The 19,044-nt window shown below is 34.5% G+C and overlaps 1 protein-coding gene across 1 annotated transcript in view; it reads right to left on the bottom strand.

Moving 5' to 3' along the window:
• Positions 1-4,334: 4,334 nt before the first annotated feature.
• The window catches only part of LOC144447270 (inositol hexakisphosphate and diphosphoinositol-pentakisphosphate kinase 2-like), a 24,965-nt gene continuing 10,255 nt past the window's right edge, over positions 4,335-19,044 (bottom strand). The window contains exons 7-22 of the mRNA XM_078137187.1: positions 18,581-18,742; positions 18,025-18,146; positions 17,431-17,532; positions 16,284-16,370; positions 15,304-15,379; positions 14,667-14,865; positions 14,192-14,314; positions 13,911-14,032; positions 10,966-11,072; positions 10,352-10,418; positions 9,415-9,556; positions 8,364-8,587; positions 7,777-8,022; positions 6,571-6,804; positions 6,039-6,267; positions 4,335-5,189 (exon numbers count right to left, since the gene is read on the bottom strand). Coding sequence (XP_077993313.1) covers positions 5,065-5,189; positions 6,039-6,267; positions 6,571-6,804; positions 7,777-8,022; positions 8,364-8,587; positions 9,415-9,556; positions 10,352-10,418; positions 10,966-11,072; positions 13,911-14,032; positions 14,192-14,314; positions 14,667-14,865; positions 15,304-15,379; positions 16,284-16,370; positions 17,431-17,532; positions 18,025-18,146; positions 18,581-18,742 — 2,367 coding nt within the window. The 3' untranslated portion in view covers positions 4,335-5,064. The remainder of the gene's footprint in view (positions 5,190-6,038; positions 6,268-6,570; positions 6,805-7,776; positions 8,023-8,363; positions 8,588-9,414; positions 9,557-10,351; positions 10,419-10,965; positions 11,073-13,910; positions 14,033-14,191; positions 14,315-14,666; positions 14,866-15,303; positions 15,380-16,283; positions 16,371-17,430; positions 17,533-18,024; positions 18,147-18,580; positions 18,743-19,044) is intronic.

The following is a 19,044-nucleotide window of genomic DNA, read 5'->3' as shown; positions in this document are numbered from 1 at the left end:
AAAACATGATGGTAAACAGGAAGTTCCAACTTTATGTACATTAGTTATGAACCTGTTTACTGAGACGATGGTAAACACATCACAATACTGGAAACGTAGCACCGTATCTCACATTAGAAGTAAATTTTATCAACTTATTATCAATTTTTTATGTAGTCAATAGAATACTGAAGCAGTTATCATTGAAGTCGTGTGAAAGTTTTCGAAATTTGGTGAAGTGTGTGAAAATGAAGTTCAGCAATCGCATTGACGCCAGACACCCTCGAATTCGCTTTATTGAGCCTGTGTGACATTGTCACTTGTGCGATCGTCCTTTGTCGATGTACAAAAGGAACTCTTTCCGTTAATTAACATCGTTTTCAAGAATACCATTCCAGTGCCACATTTGAAACTAAGAGTCTTTTTCACTGACCAACACGCAGAAACATAAATGATAAACAAAGAAAGTGTAGTCGGAATCGTTACCGGATATTACAGTTAGAAATTGTCATTCATTCAGTCAGTAAGCATGGCTACACTTCCCGGAATATCTTCAAATATATCAACTACACACAAAGGTTAGAATATTCATGTGGTGAAACTCATTTCGATGACGAAGTGTCACGATTTACACATGAAATTGAATGATTGAACTTGGTTCGCGACACACGTCTACATACTCAGACTCTAGTCACAATTGGTAAGAAATTGACACTGGATATAAATATTTTAAGTATTTTCTATAGACAATACTCCCACTTACATTAAAATGTGAAAATACTTACTGACTGTCGAGGTGTGTTCAATGGAACAAAAATTTCGTCGACAATGTACAAATGTACCGGCAACAGACGACCGCCATTTTGTTTCTTCTCGCCAAATCTCGTCAAGCAAAAATTATCGAAAGATACAAATCTCCTCCACATTTCATTGATTTCGATTATACATACCACAATACCATATTAAATAGCTTTGGACGGTTTCTGTTCCAAAGATATTTTGCTTGTGTAATTTTAAAGTGACAAAATCCAAAGTCTCGTGGATCGATCTCGACAGACTGACGAACAGCGCCCTCTCTATGTTAGCAGAAATAAATACAAAGTGAACAGCCTATCCGGAGCCCATGAGAAAGGGTATACAAAGATTATACAAAGATTTGCCATAGACCCATAGACATATGTTTATAGACTAGATTGTAGACTTAATGGACTGGTATTATTTTCATATTTTTGTGAAACATTTTTTTAAAAACTTTTTTTTTCAAGAGGAAAATATTAAAATGAATATATTTTTACAACTGTATCTCCACAGATACAAGCAAGCCATGGTCACAAAAAGAGTGAAAATTTATTATTATTTGATGGGGAAAGGGGGCACTAACTCGATGGCTTGGCTAAACGCAATACCATACTACGTTAAAGGAAACATGGCAATGTTCTATGTCAAGATAAGTTATACGCCATGACGGTGCACCCTCACAATCCCTTCAGAGCAGGTTGGTGAGGACAAAGTGACATGACATACACTATCTAGGTATTATGAGAAGCAGACGTTTTGGGATGTACTGAAAGTCTGTACTTATGGACAGTATGGACAGTAATATTGAAGAAACACATATTGGCGAACATTGACTAAGGTAACAATATGTAACATAATACTCACTTTCAGATTATAAATATTTTCAGCTTGCATTTGCAGTAACATATTTACCACTTGCCCGGTATTCAATCTCTCAAAAACTCACAACAGTCAGAACTCAACAATTTTGATTAGTTTACTTTATTGCAATTATTTTTTTTATAAACTTACTGTTTCAGAAGCACCCATGTTATCTACAGTATCACTTGACAACAAAGTGAACAACAAGCAACAACTCATAAAATACTAGTCATGTGACAGAACTTGCATTTTTGCAGTGATTTATTTACATTTGTATACATTCTGGAAGAAGCATTTGTCCAAGAAATATATTTCTGTTATTTGTTATATTTCTTGGCATTCTAAATTGCACACAAAGTTAACGACTGAATTCCATTCGACTGTCTTTGAGTTATTCTTGATGTTACCACAGATCAGTCAGAAAGTAAGAAAACTGATTGAAAACTGGAAGAGCACTCAGAACATATTGAAAATGGTGACTGATGTAAGCAGTCACGTTACAATTACATGAATTCTCTGGGACCAATTATCATCATTTCACTCTAATCTGTTTCCAGAATGGTGATAGGGGGACTGTGGGTAGAAAGACATTACGTGTCTGAAGTCTGGAGGTTTTGTTATATTTTCACAATAGTTGCTCACATTTGCTTTACCTTTGTGCACAAATTTGTGGAAGGAAAGATGTTTGAAAAATGTGTACCTGTCCAGGTCCATTTCCAAGTTCCTCTGGATGTGAGGGTTTAGTGAGTTCGCGAGCAGTTACTGCCATGCTCTGGAGTACATGGTGTGTGTGTGTGTGTGTGTGTGTGTGTGTGTGTGTGTGTGTGTGTGTGTGTGTGTGTGTGTGTGTGTGTGACCAAAGACTCCTTAGGTGCAAGCAGATCTCATATGAATAGACCAAAGACTCCTCAACTTGGAGATAAGTAAACAAAGCTATCGCTGTTGTATTTTACAGACTCAGCTTTCTCATTTATTAATTTTGAACATGATTGCTTATAAAAATGAATGTTATAATTACAAAATATCTATAACTTAACATAAATCAGTTTATACATTATTCATGAGTAAAAATTCAGGATACATAATTCTTAAATTTCCAGCTTACTATACAGTAATTAATAATTCAATGAACTATTTTATTAATTTTCACTGAGTTGTAACTTGTCGTTTATTTGATATAATACTAAAATCTTCTAAAAGTTGGAGGGGACATGATTTGAAGCACTGCTGTCTGTTTCAATAGGCCTTTCCAAAATTTGCCATGGTGGCGCTCTACTTCCTGTCTGTGTGTACCTTGGGGGTATACATGGTATAGGTTACTTGGTTAATCATAGAGCACTGCTGCTTTCCTAGATCTCTGAACAATGCGAAAAACATCCCTGATTTACACTTCTACAGAATACCAAGGGACAAAGCATGAGATAATGATACCCCCAATTTGAGCGAGGGCGCTGTATTTTCAATTTCCTGTTTGCAGTCTGGAATGGCCTATTGTCTAGCCATTTAATGAATGCTCTCAATTGCCAGCCTAGCCCTGACTTGGCTATCTGACTTAAAAATTTAGCTTGCCAGAATTCTGTTAAGCCAGTATGTCTAGCCAGATAGCTAAGTCTCTAGGCTTAGCTACTGCCAGCCCCAGGAGTAATGTATCTGAATAAAATGGCTGAAACCAGACAAAATTAATGATTTGATTGAGAGAAAACTGCGTGTTTATGTCTCCACCTTGAACACTACAGTTGATACAATTATAATTATACTATGCACAAGCCAGGTTCAACAAAAAATATGGAATATATACTCTTGTCGTTCTACATCACGACAATGCCCATCTCAGTCACAACAACAACCATCTACATCATTGGTTCTGCTGTGTTCAAAATAAGAGTCAAAAACACTCAAAATTGCCAGTACCTTCCCATATTTTTTACAATATATTACTGGCGATGGTATAATTATATTATTCGTCATATTTTTCTTCTTTCTGCCAGAAAATACTCATGACATAATGGTTGTCACTACTTGTCTAGCAACTCGTAGTGAGACAAGGGTCCCTTAGTTCACTCGTATTTTTGACTGAACAAAGAAAAAACTGGGGAATAATATCTAAATACATTCTCACATATGAGAATGAATGTTCATGAAGTCTGGGTTCATAGTATCACATGAACATTTCTACTCAGTCAAAAAACAAATTTTTGGAAGCAAATCCCAGATTTTCACTGACATCTCATCAGCATTTTCAGGGGTGTACTACAATTTTAATGTGTATTTCTTCACCAGTTTTTTTGTTTTTTTTGTTTATTTTTGGTGTGGTGATATATTTCCCAGAATTCATTGCATCCTTAGTGTTTGGCCATCTTGGCACAGAGACATTTTGATTCCATTCTTCAAGACTCGTTTTACTGGCATTTGATTATGTATGTGGCTTGGTTAAACTGAGACTACATCACTTTAGAAATGTAATATGGTTCAAAGCAAAGATCTTCAAGAACACATCAACTAACGTGATTATACAGATTGAAGTTACCACTACATAAAGGCCACAAAACCCACATCAGATTAGTTCAAAACCTCCAAACAGGTGAATCATTTGCTCTAATTCACTAAATACTTGCTAACTTCAATTCAACGCAGTCACTTTAGTAACAAAATTGTTATATAATAGTTCACACAGTAATTAAAGTTACAAACTGTTATTATTTCTGTATAATTACAATATGAGCTTGGTATAAATTACATGGCAAGGTTTGGTCTGTAGAATAGTGGATAACACATTGCAGATCCATACAAGGTGGATGATAAAGATTTCCCTGAGTAAGTCTCACATCATTCACAGAGACTTATCAACATGGTAGACTACACAACACAAATGACTGCACATGTTCAAGGTTTATATTTCAATAAGATTGGCACAGCAACAACATGCAACAGCATTCATATCTTTGGTGACAGCTTGAAATTTCCCGGATCATACATTAGCATATTAAATGACTTTCAATCTTTACTTTAGTGGTTTCAAATCATTTCTGCAGCATTTCCTGTCCAAAGTGTTCTTTGACCATTTACGTACATGGTTTAAAATCACTTTCAAAACATGCTTTCCAACACTGGCATCTTTCTGTAACTTTCTAGGGTAGTAGTAAGACCTCAAATCTGCACTCAGAAGGTTGTCCAATCAAAAGCAGAGAATGACATACCTTTGGGGCACACCACTCGGGCAAGCCCTCGACAACACCTTTGGCACTGTGTGACCTGTGGTGGCTTTAAAAGTTAGCAGAATTACCCAAGGGTCAAGCGTCTAGCAGCTAGACTAGTGACTTTCTTGAAATGATTTTCTTTTTAGAAGTGCTTTTTAATCAATATCCAGAATCAGGTGTTATGTATTAATTATAGTGGATTTCCTTCATTGTCTTTGGCTGTCATTAATTAACTAAAATGATTTTCTTCTACCATCATCTTGTCCAGAAAATCTTCGACTTGTTTCACAGAGAGAGAATTGTGTAGGGTTTCCAGTGGATGGATTGTGGATGTCATTAGATAACTATCCATACCTAGTAAACAAAAAAATATAAGTTTACCATACATAAGCCATTGCACACACCCTATTAGAAAATTTACAGCACTTTACTCTATGGTCTTTCTATATCACAACACCACACATCTATATCATAGGTTCTGTGATGCTTAAAATAGGAGTCAAAATATTCATAATCATTACTATTTTCACCAACTTTCATGGAAGTATGATTGGGGAAGAGCGCCCTCAGTGGCCAGATCTAGTTTGTCTTGAGAACTGTTAGAACTGATTCAGTAAGCCACATCCCCAAAAGTCATTATCAAACATGCCATTTAAATTTACATAATTACATATAAATTATCACATGCACACTTCACATGCTTCATGTGTTAACTCCTGTGTTCATCTCTGCTGTGTGTTCACTTGCATAACAATTTCATTTGAATAATATTGTCATGGTCGTTATCAGGTTATTGGGTGTACATTTACATAATGACTTCATTTGAATAACATTGACATGGTTGTTATCAGGTTATTGGGTGTACATTTACATAATGACTTCATTTGAATAACATTGTCACGGTTGTAATCAGGTTATTGGGTGTACATTTACATAATGACTTCATTTGAATAACATTGACATGGTTGTTATCAGGTTATTGGGTGTACATTTACATAATGACTTCATTTGAATAACATTGTCATGGTTGTAATCAGATGACTGAGTATACATTTTCAAATCGTAATTCCCAAATTGTTGACATTCTCAAAACAAGCGTTGATTTTATGGGAGAGTGGTATAAGTCATAACAGCTACTGATGTAACACAACAGCTAGCACAGACCTGGCCACTTTAATATTTAAAAGAAATCATCAAACTCACCAGGAATACCACTAGCCAATGCATTAATACCACCAGCCAAGGAATACATATAAGCAGGTGCTGACCACCTACAACGTTTCAATGGACTGTTTTGAGATTTTTCTGATGAGGTTAACTCAGGAAGTCTATCTTCTTCAAAAGATGAGGATGATGGATGACGACCATCGGCACCAGCACTAAAACTCTGTCTCTTCTTCTCTGCCTCACTTGTCACGTCAGATACAGATGTCTAAATGATATGATTTAGAAAAGGAAAGTTTCTATTATGGAATCTTGAATTTAATCTCATATTTAAGATTTCTATACCAGGAACAGAGACAGACAGACAGACAGACAGACAACAGACATAGAGACAGTGATATACCACACACACACACACACACACACACACACACACACACACACACACACACACACACTTGCATGTACACATTCACTATAATACAAACTGAAAGCACACAAACCAAACAACAAAAACAAATTAAAAGAAATGATCAAAAGGTATATATCATTCTATAAATACAGTACTCACATCCAGGTCTGTACTACTGGACTGAAATCCACAGCTGCCTAATTCATCCCCATCCTCATCCTCAAATTGACCTCTGACCCCTGGACTGAAATGTAACTCTACATGAAACCTCTCTGGTGAAGCAGGATCAGTGTTTGGATCCTCATACAACATGATAACTATCTGACTGATGTAGTTGAGCTCTTTAACTGCTCCTAGATATTCAGTGGCTCTCTTCCATTGCTCATCATTCTCCTGTAAAGGTAAACAGTTTCATAGAGATCTGATATCGTGAATGACAAGTGAAACAAGCATCCACTATACTCCATGTGAGTATGAACGCTATCCAAATGTTAAGATAGTTGGACTATACACTTTAACTCCAGCAGGAATGGAGAACAATGGACCAACTTTACTGTAGACACAGATTTGTGGTCAAGAAAGGGGGTAAGGGTTAGGGATAGGAATTGGTTTAGACTCCCTAGCATAACCCTGATTTGTATTGTTTCCAACAGGTCAGCACTGTTCTACATGTGTCCCTCAAGTCGTCTTTCAAGACCATTCAGTGACAAAAATTATGGTATGTGTAAATGTTTTTTGGCATTTACTTGGCTTGTTTAAAGAAATGAGCAGACTCTGTCACTCAGCAAAGCCTTTCTGTGATCAAATATACACCTGACAGATTTATTTAAGTGGCACAAGCTGATTTTTTATAAGGTTTTTGCTTATGTGAAAATTTATACTTATGAAAAACATTGATTGACTATTCTAGTATACTGTTTATGTCACAATGCATGCCTTCTATGACATCACAATTTGTCTTCTGTCATTACAGTGTTCCTGTACACTTTTGATACTTATAATAAATTATGTCATCGGATCATTTATGGGTTATATCCTTATACCAGGTTTGAGTTCAGTCCATTGTAAGTGGTGGTTAAGTATACATCAGTAAGTAGAATACTGTCAGTACCTTTTAATTTGCAGAAAAAAATTACATCCCAAAAACATATGAACTCAGCTTGTGCCCCTTTAATGTAATTTGGTGGTGTGGAGTCCTGTTGCTATCTAAAGGTTGCATTGCGTTGCCCATTTAATGTCATTTGTATTTAAATAATACTGAATTGAGAGCAAGAAGGATTATATAATATATTTTGTCGTAACTTTCCATGTAAAGGATTGGTGCATTTTTTCTTTCACAGAGAAAATTAAAACTTGAAAACTTACATCACACAGTCCTCCCAGTCTCAGACAATTGATGAGAGAATGTATATGACTTTCACTTGTAAAATACAGTCTTGTCTGTACGTGTCTCTCTGGTGTTCCTATATTATCTGAGTACTTCGGATTTAGTCTATGTACATTCTCATCCTCTTCATGCGCTCGCTGTAGATCCCTCCGGATTTTCTTCAACAAAGGCAAGCATATTCCTCTTCCAATGTCAACCTTTTCCTTAACTGACATTCCATATTCCTGAAAATCAATGAAATGAAGTTACATGTTTTCAAAGAGATAGTACTGAACTACCATATCATGACTCTCACTGCAGCTGCTTCTAAACAGCACTCCAAGTGGCCAAATCATACAATCTTTTGTTTTTCCGATAGCCAGACTACGACACACTGGTGAAATAAAGGATGTCTCATAATGACTGATTTCTTACCGATGGTAATGTTGGCCAGATGCTATGAGTATTGAAGTAGTTCTTCCGGACAGCACTCCAAGTGGCCAAATCATACAATCTTTTGTTTTTCTGATAATCAGACTATGGCATACTGGTGAAATAAAGAAGTCTCATACGACAGATTTCTTACCGATGGTATGATAATGTTAGCCAGATACTGTGATATTTCAAGTAGTTCTTCTGTCTTTTCAAATTCCAGTTTTCCATTATGAAGACAGTCATATTTAATACAATCATAAATATCAGGTATCTTGGTGATGTCAAAACTACCATTCTTCATTTTGAAATCTTTCTCCAACTTACTCCATCTCTTCAGCATAAGGCTTAGAGTTTCATTGTGATCCAGATGTAAATCTGTTAAAAAGAGAAATTCATGCAAAATTCATGTTTTGTTTTTGTTTTGTTTTGGGATATGTTTTTGTTTTGTTTTGGGATATTCTGACAAGATAGAATTCACCAGTGTACTTGTCAACCTATTAGAAAAGTTAGCGGTGACATCGATGTAAAATAACCGAACAACTTCGATATTTGTCTAGTCCTATATGCATTACTATCATCGCCACCGCATAGTCAAATGGATTTCTCTAGCACAGAATTCTGTTTTACAATGAACAGAGATATTTTATGCGTTGATATAAACTTGATGATGTCATCACATCCTCACATTACTTACATTCAACTGAACATTGAGTTTGTAGTAAACTGAACAAAGTAACCAATTACAACCTCTTGTCAGTGTGTGATGAATTACTACTGACATGTGCTATTCATCCCTTCCCCAGCAGGAGATTTAGCAAGATTTTCCACAGAATTTGCCCATTTGACTATATGTTAGAAAGAGATCATAGAGAATGACTACATGTAGAGTAACTAGAGTACTTCAATATTGCAAATAATGCAAATTGAAGCTAACTTGATGAATACTCCAATCATCTGCCAAATGCCTACTGCATGATTGATGGACAGTCAGACGGACAGGCTGACCGGCCAATGGACCAACCAACTGACAGACCAATGAATAGACCAGATAGATGGATGGAGTGACAGAGTAACGGACTAATGGACTGACTGATTGATTGAAATCACAGGGGAAATGTAAAATTCGATATCAACAAATCACCCTTTGTAAAATTGCTGAATAATTAATTTGACAGTAACATAGTGGTAAAACACAAACTTACCTCTCATATCCACATTCTTCATTCTGTCTTTGATTTGCTTGACAAGGTGTTTAACTAACTTGTACACAATTTCACATTTTTCTACCGGGTTTCCAATAAATTCAATGGAGTCTAACAAGGATTTTGCTTTTGTAGGTGCAAGCTGTAACAAGAAGAAGAGTTGTGTAAATATATTTTAATGACCTCCAAGTACTTGCCATTCTATTCCATGGAATACATGTTGAATTTGATGCATGTCATAACCAATTTGCATATCGAGGGTCAGGTCAGGTCAGGTCATCATGATTTAAACAGTTCTTGATATCAATATCTCTATTAACACCCTATCACACAAATCTACATGATGCTGTAGTTTGCAGGTGTTAGATTTTTGACAAAAAAACCAACATTTTTTGTTTGGCTCACTTCATATACATAGAGTGCCATCACTTCTGTTTGAATAGCATCTTATTAAGACACCTCAGATCAAACAACTTTGGACTTTCCAACTTTTATCTTGTTTATGGTGGAATGTACTTCTGGGACCAACTTCACTGAAAATCACAGTTCTTGAAATCTCCCCATATTTTGCCATATGGAAGTGTACTTCTTGTCCCTTTGAAATAGAAGAAATTTGGGGTCCACCATTTTGTTTTCATAGAATTTGGCACTCTTTTATTTTCCCCACATAGCGTTAACACAAAATTTGGCGGCCATATTGGATTCTAAAATGCTGAATCCTCTTTCTCCCAAGGGGTATTTGTTTGTACAAAATTAAGTATGAGTTGGGAAAAAGAAATTTTGACCTCATTTTTTCTCTTGATTTTAACTGGGAATGGTTGAGGTTTCTTGATCAAAGTTGAACAAAAGTTTTAATTTTCTGGTTTCCAACATACATATACTATATTAAGTCACATCAAAGTGAAAGTCACAGAGCGGAAAGAGAACATAAACTTACCTTTTCTATATCTTCCTGTGTAAATTCATGGTCCTTCTTCATGAGATCATATAAACGTTTCTTTACTCTGAATTTAAAATAAATTGAAGGCAAAAATTGTCTGCTGTCAGTAGGTGGAAATATTGTCCAAAAATACATATAGTTCTTTAACAACAACAACAACAACAACAACAACAACAACAACAACAACGACGACAACAACAACAACAACAACAACAGTTTTTTTACTTTGGGGTGGGGGAGGTGTTTGAGCCATTTTAGTTCTCCTCCTACTAAATCAGTTTTACTTTTAATGGATGTGTTGTACCCTTAAATACGAATATTTCTTTAAAAAATGTAAAATTGAGAAATGGAAGAATATTTGCTTTAGTATAAAATGCATGGCACTAAAATAAAGTAAAGTGTCAACAAAAGAACTATTCTTTACTCACTACATACTGGCTTTATATTCATATCACTTCATACTACTACATACTGATCTGAAACTGATTGTGCAGTTTGAAGCAATTTTCAGTTTTGGCCAAAACCCATCTGTTTCAGCCATTTGTGTAACCAACCAGATACATCAACATGTTTCGATCTCTCTTAGTTTGACAATAGTACATTTGTCATACCTGCTCTGTAGTGTCAGACAGTCTTTGTCAAAGTCTAGGAGACCATGAGAACTTTTTACCATCTGTACCAGTATGGGTGTTAGCTCACCTTCCAACGCTAACATACTCTGCAAAATTTAAAATAATATCATTTTATTTACACCGACAATAATTACCAAGATCAAATGTCCTTCCTCTCAACATGTATCATAACATAGTTTCAACTTAGAGTGAAACAGTTGTGTTGTCAGAAAATCATCAGCTCCCTGGGTACCTTACAATTCACAGCAGCCTCAGTAAGCATATTCACATTCACATTGCTACCGCTATCCAACTAGGTTCCCAGCAGCACCTAACCTGCAAATTCGATACTGACTACTCTAACCATTTGACTGTCAGAACACTTTCTACTTAGTAAATGCAGCACTGTTTATTTTTTTTACATCATAAAGGTACTTTAGTTATATATTGATCATCTTACCTTAGTAAATGCAGCACTGTTTATTATTTGTACATCATAAAGGTACTTTAGTTATATATTGATCATCTTACCTTAGTAAATGCAGCACTGTTTATTATTTGTACATCATAAAGGTACTTTAGTTATATATTGATCATCTTACCTTAGTAAATGCAGCACTGTTTATTTTTTGTACATCATAAAGGTACTTTAGTTATATATTGATCATCTTACCTTAGTAAATGCAGCACTGTTTATTATTTGTACATCATAAAGGTACTTTAGTTATATATTGATCATCTTACCTTAGTAAATGCAGCACTGTTTATTATTTGTACATCATAAAGGTACTTTAGTTATATATTGATCATCTTACCTTAGTAAATGCAGCACTGTTTATTATTTGTACATCATAAAGGTACTTTAGTTATATATTGATCATCTTACCTTAGTAAATGCAGCACTGTTTATTATTTGTACATCATAAAGGTACTTTAGTTATATATTGATCATCTTACCTTAGTAAATGCAGCACTGTTTATTATTTGTACATCATAAAGGTACTTTAGTTATATATTGATCATCTTACCTTAGTAAATGTAGCACTGTTTATTATTTGTACATCATAAAGGTACTTTAGTTATATATTGATCATCTTACCTTAGTAAATGCAGCACTGTTTATTATTTGTACATCATAAAGGTACTTTAGTTATATATTGATCATCTTACCTTAGTAAATGCAGCACTGTTTATTATTTGTACATCATAAAGGTACTTTAGTTATATATTGATCATCTTACCTTAGTAAATGCAGCACTGTTTATTATTTGTACATCATAAAGGTACTTTAGTTATATATTGATCATCTTACCTTAGTAAATGCAGCACTGTTTATTATTTGTACATCATAAAGGTTCTTTAGTTTTATATTGATCATCTTACCTTAGTAAATGCAGCACTGTTTATTATTTGTACATCATAAAGGTTCTTTAGTTTTATATTGATCATCTTACCTTAGTAAATGCAGCACTGTTTATTATTTGTACATCATAAAGGTACTTTAGTTTTTATTGATCATCTTACCTTAGTAAACGCAGCACTGTTTATTATTTGTACATCATAAAGGTACTTTAGTTATATATTAATCATCTTACCTTAGTAAATGCAGCACTCTTTATTATTTGTACATCATAAAGGTACTTTAGTTATATATTGATCATCTTACCTTAGTAAATGCAGCACTGTTTATTATTTGTACATCATAAAGGTACTTTAGTTATATATTGATCATCTTACCTTAGTAAATGCAGCACTGTTTATTATTTGTACATCATAAAGGTACTTTAGTTATATATTGATCATCTTACCTTAGTAAATGCAGCACTGTTTATTATTTGTACATCATAAAGGTACTTTAGTTATATATTGATCATCTTACCTTAGTAAATGCATAACTGTTTATTATTTGTACATCATAAAGGTACTTTAGTTATATATTGATCATCTTACCTTAGTAAATGCAGCACTGTTTATTATTTGTACATCATAAAGGTACTTTAGTTATATATTGATCATCTTACCTTAGTAAATGCAGCACTGTTTATTATTTGTACATCATAAAGATACTTTAGTTATATATTGATCATCTTACCTTAGTAAATGCAGCACTGTTTATTATTTGTACATCATAAAGGTACTTTAGTTATATATTGATCATCTTACCTTAGTAAATGCAGCACTGTTTATTTTTTGTACATCGTAAAGGTACTTTAGTTATATATTGATCATCTTACCTTAGTAAATGTAGCACTGTTTATTATTTGTACATCATAAAGGTACTTTAGTTATATATTGATTATCTTACCTTAGTAAATGCAGCACTGTTTATTATTTGTACATCGTAAAGGTACTTTAGTTATATATTGATCATCTTACCTTAGTAAATGCAGCACTGTTTATTATTTGTACATCATAAAGGTACTTTAGTTATATATTGATCATCTTACCTTAGTAAATACAGCACTGTTTATTATTTGTACATCATAAAGGTACTTTAGTTATATATTGATCATCTTACCTTAGTAAATGCAGCACTGTTTATTATTTGTACATTGTAAAGGTAACTTTAGTTATATATTGATCATCTTACCTTAGTAAATGCAGCACTGTTTATTATTTGTACATCATAAAGGTACTTTAGTTATATATTGATCATCTTACCTTAGTAAATGCAGCACTGTTTATTATTTGTACATCATAAAGGTACTTTAGTTATATATTGATCATCTTACCTTAGTAAATGCAGCACTGTTTACTATTTGTACATCATAAAGGTACTTTAGTTATATATTGATCATCTTACCTTAGTAAATGCAGCACTGTTTATTATTTGTACATCATAAAGGTACTTTAGTTATATATTAATCATCTTACCTTAGTAAATGCAGCACTGTTTATTATTTGTACATCATAAAGGTACTTTAGTTATATATTGATCATCTTACCTTAGTAAACGCAGCTGCTGTCATCTGGACTCTACCTTCATCTGAAGCATAGATTTTTAAATCATGTCTGTATGTACTGTGTAGACGTAGTAAACCACAACCTGGAAATCCTGCATATTCACCTAAAAAAGTAATAGCAGATAAAAGTACATGTAATATGCATTTGCCATCAAAAAAATAAAGAGTGCTCGAACCTGTAGCTTTGAATTCAAGACTGTTTCACATGGTACTTCCCATGCAGCTACTGGTGACAATGTTCTGAATGTTTTCAATTTTCTCACCTTGTCCTCCAGGGTAAATACATCGGAAAGCTCTTCCTAATTCCTCGGCTTGTAGTTTTCCAGTTGATGTTAACTCACCACCCCATTTTACAATCAATAACAAAGATGGTTCCTCCTTTGTATCTGAAAGCGTACAACAAAGTTTATGCAACCAAAAGCAATTTAAAAACAAAACAAACAAAATTATGCATGCATGAGCTCATTTGCAACAACAGTACCTGAAATATCACAAACTGAAATTTACAACAAATTGTACCCAGAAAGGTACAAGACATTGAAACTTACAAAGAAATGTACCAGGAAAGCAAGCAAACATCACTTTTCCAACAAATCTAAGAAAGTAACCACACGCTAAAATGTTCAACAAAATTTCACATGAAACCAACCAAACATCTATCACAGTTGTTATTGTTTTGTTGTCATAGTAACAAATATTTTCATCAGAAGAACATGAAGTACAACAACGTAAATTTACCATCATCACTGGTCACATGACCTGGCCTTCCCTTAGGTTGATATTTCAGTTGTACTTTCCGGTTGATTCCTGAGAATTTGCCATACATTTCCAGAACTGTCCTGAGCTGTTCAAGTTTTCCCTTCTTTTCCTCTATCTCTGTTTCACTTTCAGTGTTTCCCATTTCAGCCAGTAGAAATCTAGCGACATCCAACAATTCCTGTGGAAAGAAATAGACAACTATGAATAAACTTTGTGAAAAATAAATTACACAAAACTTCTGTCTCTGTTTCACTTTCAGTGTTTCTATTTATCAAAACAAAAAGATTTGGTATATGTGATGTCATTTCCTGCAAAGTTTTCTCACAGACCCATGCAGAAAATCACCTAAATGGCAAAACACATGTAAGTGCTTCTTCACAAACTTTCGAGGTAGAAGAAACAAAGATGCTATTTCATCACCCAAAGTTGATAGTAATCAATATAAATGTATTAAAAGGCAGAAATAACTGGACTTTCGCTTTAAAGATTTCTCTTCTGAGACATCATTTGACTTTGGTCAATTTGATGTGCAGAAACAGTGAAAACAGACACTACACATCAGAGTGGGGAGTCTGGGGGGTCCAAGACTTCATCATTTTTTGATAGTTCTTCATACCTGGAGTTCAGTTGGCTTCTTAAGTTTAATCTTCCCATTCTTATAACCTCCATATTTCTCAAACACCTCAAAAAATCTGTAAAAACAAAAACACATATAATCTGAATGAAGTACAAATAGTTTCCATAGTTACCGCTTACCGGAATTGTTACCTTGACATGTTGGCACCAGGAGTATAAATCAGAGAACAGAGATGATAGCCATCTAGTTTCCCTTTTTTCATCAGACCTCTACTTTCTGAAGTTCTCCAATGACGTGATGATGCATCGTATATTTCTACTGACATCTCCAACATAAACAAATATGTATATGGTATTCCTGGGAACACTTACACTGACGTTGTTATTCAACATAACATTTACACAGCAATGAATAGAATGAATGACTGAAATTTAGTCTCAGTTACCCAGACTCTCACCACTGGGGGATCTACTACAAGACCACCCAGACGAGAATCTGGGGAAATGTAATCCAAAGTCACCTGCACCGGATCTCTTTCCGAGAGCAGTGCATGCTGGGAATGCTTCACATCCAACATTGCAGGCTGAATGAGCTGTGTACCTTTGCAACAGTTCATCATTTCTCAAGCCACTGATACATCTAAATTACAACAAACAGGCCTTGTAAGCCCATTTTTCATGACTTGGAAGAAATGTACTGTGTGACTTTCAGTACAGGTAACTTTGGATTACCTTTCCCCAGACTTTCGTCTGGGTGGTCTTATAGTAGAGCCCCTAGTGGTGAGAGTCTGGGTAACAGAGACTAACTGAAATCAGGCTTTATACAACAAATGACATAACAACTGATAAATTTGTACCAATTCAATCTATCCCTTTATAGTATTCTTATGTGTACATGTAAGGGCACTCAGTAAATGAACTTATTATTATTACAAAGGAAGTTTTTATATTATCGAAGAAAAATAAACTAATGACAAGAAAAAAAGAACATAAGTATACAATTTTTATCAAACGGCTTACTTTCGATGTTTGACTTCCATCTTCATTTTCTGTTTCGGTGTTCTGTCGCCATGACGCATTACTCCAATCACACACCGCAACTCCATCCTAGAGGTCAAAGTTCATAACAACATCAAACCATCCATGTAACAGTCAATAACATTATCCTTCTATAAACTGTTCTTTCATTCATAAAATTTCACTATTGAATATAAATTATATAACTATAATATATGTAAGTAAAGTTGTACCCATTCACACAAAAAATATGTGATGTATTTTTCTGGTAGATCCAGGTCATGACATCTGGCATTTTACATCATTTGATTTTCAGAACTCAATACAACTAAAAATATTTTTAAAATTTTTTTATGAATTAAGCATGCATAGGCATAATTATTGGTATATTATTCTGCAATATTTTTCCTCTGTTAGCTAGGATATCACCCCTCATCTAATACATGGAGTGACCAGGCCCCTTAGGTCATTTAAATTTGACTCAGTTTGACAAAGACACAAATTGTGGTTATATATATATGAAATAACTATCATATATCATGACACACACACAGTTGGTATTCTGTGTGCATACAGTAATTATAGCCTTTTGAAATTAAAGTGTATACTTCTGAACTATGACCTTTTTGCCATTTCACTTATTCAGTGTTCTCCAACTTTAATTAAAGACAGCACAGTGCAAACACCATCCTTGCCACCAAAGTTGCAGTGCTTGGCAGGTTTCTGCCATGCTGTGTTCTCCCCACTATTTATAAAGTACAGTGCTAACACTTTCCTTGCCATCCAGACTGCTATGCTAAGCAGGTTTCTGCAGCTGCTTCAAAAGTATTCTACCATCTTTGACCTTTAGTACCATGGTAATATTTGAATGACAATGTTATAATTATGTTCACAGAAGAGAAATGGTCATGTATGTATGTGTTAAATATAAGTATGTCATAATATATTTCCATGTTTAAGACATGCATATGATATATGCTGATCATTATGCAAATTACCATATTATTTAAATGTAACTCATTATGAAAATTAGCCATAATCCTTGCAGTCTATCCTTGGGAGAACACAGTTACTCCTCATTGAAATCTCTATGGAATACTCCTCCTATGTTTGATGATTAAAAACACTACATGATAAAGTGTTCACTTACATTGTACCAAGTTGTGTTGGAACATACTGAACTTCTTCCTCTTCTATTGGAATATTATAAGGAATGTTGTACTGTGGGGCCAATTCCCGCATGATCAGATTTCTAGATTAAGGAAAACAAGATTAAACAGATTAGCCATTGAAATGTTAAAAATCACTTCTGAAATAAGCTTGGTGTTGAAAATCGTATCGTGTACAAGCTGGTACATGTGATATAGATGAAAGCATGCCAAGTTTTTTTAACATTGGTTAAATAAAAAAGACAAACTACTATACAGAGCAAACCAATTGAAAATTATAACAAATGCAAAGTACCAAACAATACAATTCATTCTCTTGGAAACAAGTCACATACCAAAATTCAAAAAAATTCTAGTGGGTCAAACTTGATGATTTACAGAACAGAATTAAGACAAACCGTAGACCCAACATGTATAGGGTCTATGGACAAAGCTTCTGGTCAAAGTGCAATATGCCACACTCAATAATGAGTAAAATCCAGTTTCTGGGAACCAGTTGCACACCAAAAATTCAAGTAGGTCAAATTTGATGATTTACAGAACAGAATTAAAAATAAACATTATGCAAATCATACCCTAATATCTTGGCGCAGTCATCATAGTACTTCTTAGAATTCTTGACGAAACTAAAACCATTCACGTCACAGACGTAGTAGCCTCCCTTAGCACGTAGTAAATCAAAACCACACACAGTTTGCTGTCAAAAAGAAATTCAAAAATTTATTAAATGCATTCATTTGGTAATCATTTTAGATTACACTTTCATGTAGTAACAGCTTGACCCCCACCTAGATGTCTAAGTCCGTCATGAAATCTATCTCTTTGTGATTGGGATGTCAGTCAAAATCTGCCTGCATTTATCCCTTTGTGATTGGCTGATCTTGTCTTGCCATGCAAATTACATCACATAGTTCCACCCTTCTCATTGATTCTGATCATGTGATGTTGCCACTGATGTCATCTAGCACAGTGGGGATTTAAAACACAGTAAGAATTTGCACCTGTTTTCTGGCCAACAACAAATACTGAATTCAAACGTTTAAGCATTTATAGAGAAGACAATCAAAATCTGGAAGTGCGATGACATAAAGCAGCTACACGTACTGTAACACTAAGATAACAGTTATATACCTTGAATGCCTGACATACTTTCCTGGCAATTAACTTCTCCATACTACTAAGGATAACTGGATAACGTATTTCTTTACCACAGCTATCCCTTGCTACTTTACCATCAAGTGCTGGTGATTTCCTAGCTTCTGCATGGGCATAGTCAGGTCCTACGGTGTACACCTGAGTCAAGATTTGAAATAGTGTTTTAGTAAGGTTGTGAGAAATTGTCATAATAGTATCAGTGTTTTTGTTATGGGCAGTAAGTATGTTTAAGTAAAGTACCGTATTTACTTGCGTTAGCGCCCTCACACAAGCAAGTGCCTTTGCTTTTGTTTAGACAATGTCTATTTTTAGAACAGTTGCAGTTATGTCAAGATGGGGCACCCTCATACATTGGTTAGAGCAGGTTGATGAGGGCGACACAAACATGTTCACAAATCTTAGCAAAAACAATGAGTACATGCAATATAGAATTTGAAGTA

Source organism: Glandiceps talaboti, chromosome 16 (assembly GCF_964340395.1).
Source record: "Glandiceps talaboti chromosome 16, keGlaTala1.1, whole genome shotgun sequence".
In the NCBI taxonomy this organism is placed as follows: domain Eukaryota; kingdom Metazoa; phylum Hemichordata; class Enteropneusta; family Spengelidae; genus Glandiceps; species Glandiceps talaboti.
Note: the sequence above shows the minus strand (reverse complement) of the source record. Positions and strands in the feature narration are given on the sequence as shown.